This window comes from Cyprinus carpio, chromosome A24, assembly GCF_018340385.1.
Source record: "Cyprinus carpio isolate SPL01 chromosome A24, ASM1834038v1, whole genome shotgun sequence".
In the NCBI taxonomy this organism is placed as follows: Eukaryota; Metazoa; Chordata; class Actinopteri; order Cypriniformes; family Cyprinidae; genus Cyprinus; species Cyprinus carpio.
The window spans coordinates 17,006,277-17,008,815 of NC_056595.1; the positions used below are offsets into that span (position 1 = coordinate 17,006,277).

At 43.6% G+C, this 2,539-nt stretch overlaps 1 protein-coding gene across 1 annotated transcript; it reads left to right on the forward strand.

The window, feature by feature from the left end:
- The first annotated feature begins 457 nt into the window (after nucleotides 1-457).
- bhlhe22 (basic helix-loop-helix family, member e22) lies at nucleotides 458-2,301 on the forward strand. The gene has a single exon (XM_042714411.1). It carries the CDS (start codon nucleotides 677-679, stop codon nucleotides 1,460-1,462), a length of 786 nt encoding a protein of 261 aa, XP_042570345.1. The 5' UTR covers nucleotides 458-676; the 3' UTR covers nucleotides 1,463-2,301.
- Nucleotides 2,302-2,539: the final 238 nt, after the last annotated feature.

A 2,539-nucleotide genomic window follows, 5' to 3' on the forward strand; every position in this document is an offset into this window, starting at 1 on the left:
AGCTCTTAGTGGTTTCTTCTCGCGAATTGTTACTTGAAGATAAAAATAACGAGTTGATACCAGAGTTTGTTGTCAGGTCACTTGGCCGGAAAATTTGCCCCCTTTTAATACCCTTCTTCGAATAATGCTGAAACACTCACTGTCTCTAACTCGGTTTGTTAAAAAAAAAGTCTGTAGCATTTACCAGGAAACAACGTTAACACAAAACATATAAGTAGATTTAGTATGTTTTTTGTTTACAAAGCTCAAGAATAGGTTTGTTTTGTGTTTTTCTTTGCTTGTAAGCTTGTGGGCAGTTTATTATTGGGTGTGGGGAGATTTTGAGAGGAATAAAAGAACCCGTTTGGATTATTTGTTACCGTTTTAATCCCATTAATTAAAACGTTAACCTGATTGGGCAGCGCGCGCTTAATCCCGATAGGCGAATCTTCTTCATATTAATAGCCAGATTTGAGATAATGATGTAAAAGACTCCCCCTTCTGCTGCTGATGCTGATCGTTGCCGAGATCTAAAAAGTGTCTCAACACGATAAACGCAGTGTAGAGCACTTTAGGAGGAGCCTCACTTGACAAGTGGAGCGGCCATCAACATCAACTCCACTTCATAGAGTAGAAACTTAAGGAGAGGACAGCGGCTGAGTGAAGCTCCATCATCGCATCCGATTTTCGTGAGACTATGGACAGGAGAATAAACTTGGGTGGAGACATTTTTCACAAAACTCTCAGCGCAGTCTCGAGCAAAAAGATGGACTCGTTTCGACCGGCAGCGGGTATTGATCTTGGTTCGCGGGACAGCCAGTCGCCCATCAGCTGTTTTGAGCAGACCGGCCCAGACCCGGTGCAGGCCGGGGGGCGAGCGGGCACGCTGGGTCTGCCGACCGGATCTTTGTGTGTGAAATACGGCGAAAGCGCAAACAGGACTTCGGCTGCAGAGAGCAGCGGCGGCGAGCAGAGCCCAGACGATGACAGCGACGGCCGATGCGAGATGATGCTCATGACTGACGGGAGAACGACGGTGCCCGGTGCAAAGTCAGAGGGAGGTAAGAAAAACAAAGAGCAAAAAGTCCTGAGACTAAACATCAACGCCCGGGAGAGACGGAGAATGCACGATCTGAACGATGCGCTCGATGAGCTGCGCTCGGTCATCCCTTACGCGCACAGTCCGTCTGTACGGAAACTCTCCAAAATTGCCACATTGCTCTTAGCCAAAAATTACATCCTCATGCAGGCACAGGCGCTGGAGGAGATGAGACGGCTGGTTGCGTATCTCAACCAAGGCCAGGCTATCTCTGCTGCCTCGCTGCCCGCGACCACAGCTCTCACGCCCGGTTTGAGCGCATACGAGCAGCCGGTTGGTTACCCGTTCCCTGCAGGAGTTGCAGCGTCTTCCTGTCCAGACAAATGTGCCCTTTTCAACAGTGTCACCTCCAGCCTCTGTAAGCAATGCACTGACAAGCCTTAAACTCTGCAGCCGACTCTGGTAGAAGCACATGCGCAACTTTTGACTCTGAAAAAGAGAGACTGATGTTTGCCAGCAGTTTTACAATGAAGTCGCTATAGAAGAATGCTAAAAACTTTTCTTACAACTTCATTCCAAGAAACATTGATTGTGTGTATACGGTATAGCCTATACTTTAAGTGCTGGTGAGAGTGGGATAAAAACCAAACAAAGTCTATGTCTGATGATGATGATGATGATGATGATGAATGAACAGTTAATTAATGTGGACCCTTCAGAATGACGTGTATCACTGACCTGACAACATGCAACCATGTTTTACCTTGTTTATGATGCCAAACGTTTTAAGGTTTTTAACTTGCAATAATGCGTATTCTTGCTACTTCGAATTTATGTTATATAAATGTTTGCGTTCAAGTGACATCTGTGTTTTACAAAGCAGCTGCTGGAAGGAGCAGCGTATTGGACTTTATTCCAAAGTAGCCTACGTGTTATTTCGAAAGCTTATTTGAGATTGTTCATTTTAAAATTGTAGTATAATATATTGTTATTTTGGTGGAATCTTAAAAAGTTGTTTTGCCTTTTTCATTTTTCTAAATGGATGAAATCAAGTGGGTCTGCATGCCTGGTCTGATTTTGCATTGTCATCATTGTTGTAAATCTCGCCGATTTGGCTTTTTACAAACACACATACAGTTTGGCTATTTAGGGACGTGCCGGATTCAACTTGTTGTCAGGTCGAGGCTGGAAGCAATGTAGATATATTAGTTTCAATATGACCACAGAGGGCCATTTGTATGTGTTGATGTATTGGAAAGCTTTATTAAAATATTTTGATCCAACGTTTTACGCCTGATTGTATGTTGTGATGCCTCTGGTAGTAAAGTGATCCATGGCTTCTGCTGGCTCGAGAGACTACGATCAATAAGTCGCAGGAAAAAAAATATATTTTACGCATGACACGTAATTTGTGAAATTGTAAATCTCGGCATCTGGTACCTTAATTTTATGTTACATTTAACGAATTAGAAGCAACATATTTCCCTCTTTAAATTAGCAGTGGTTTGTAAAACACCTGTG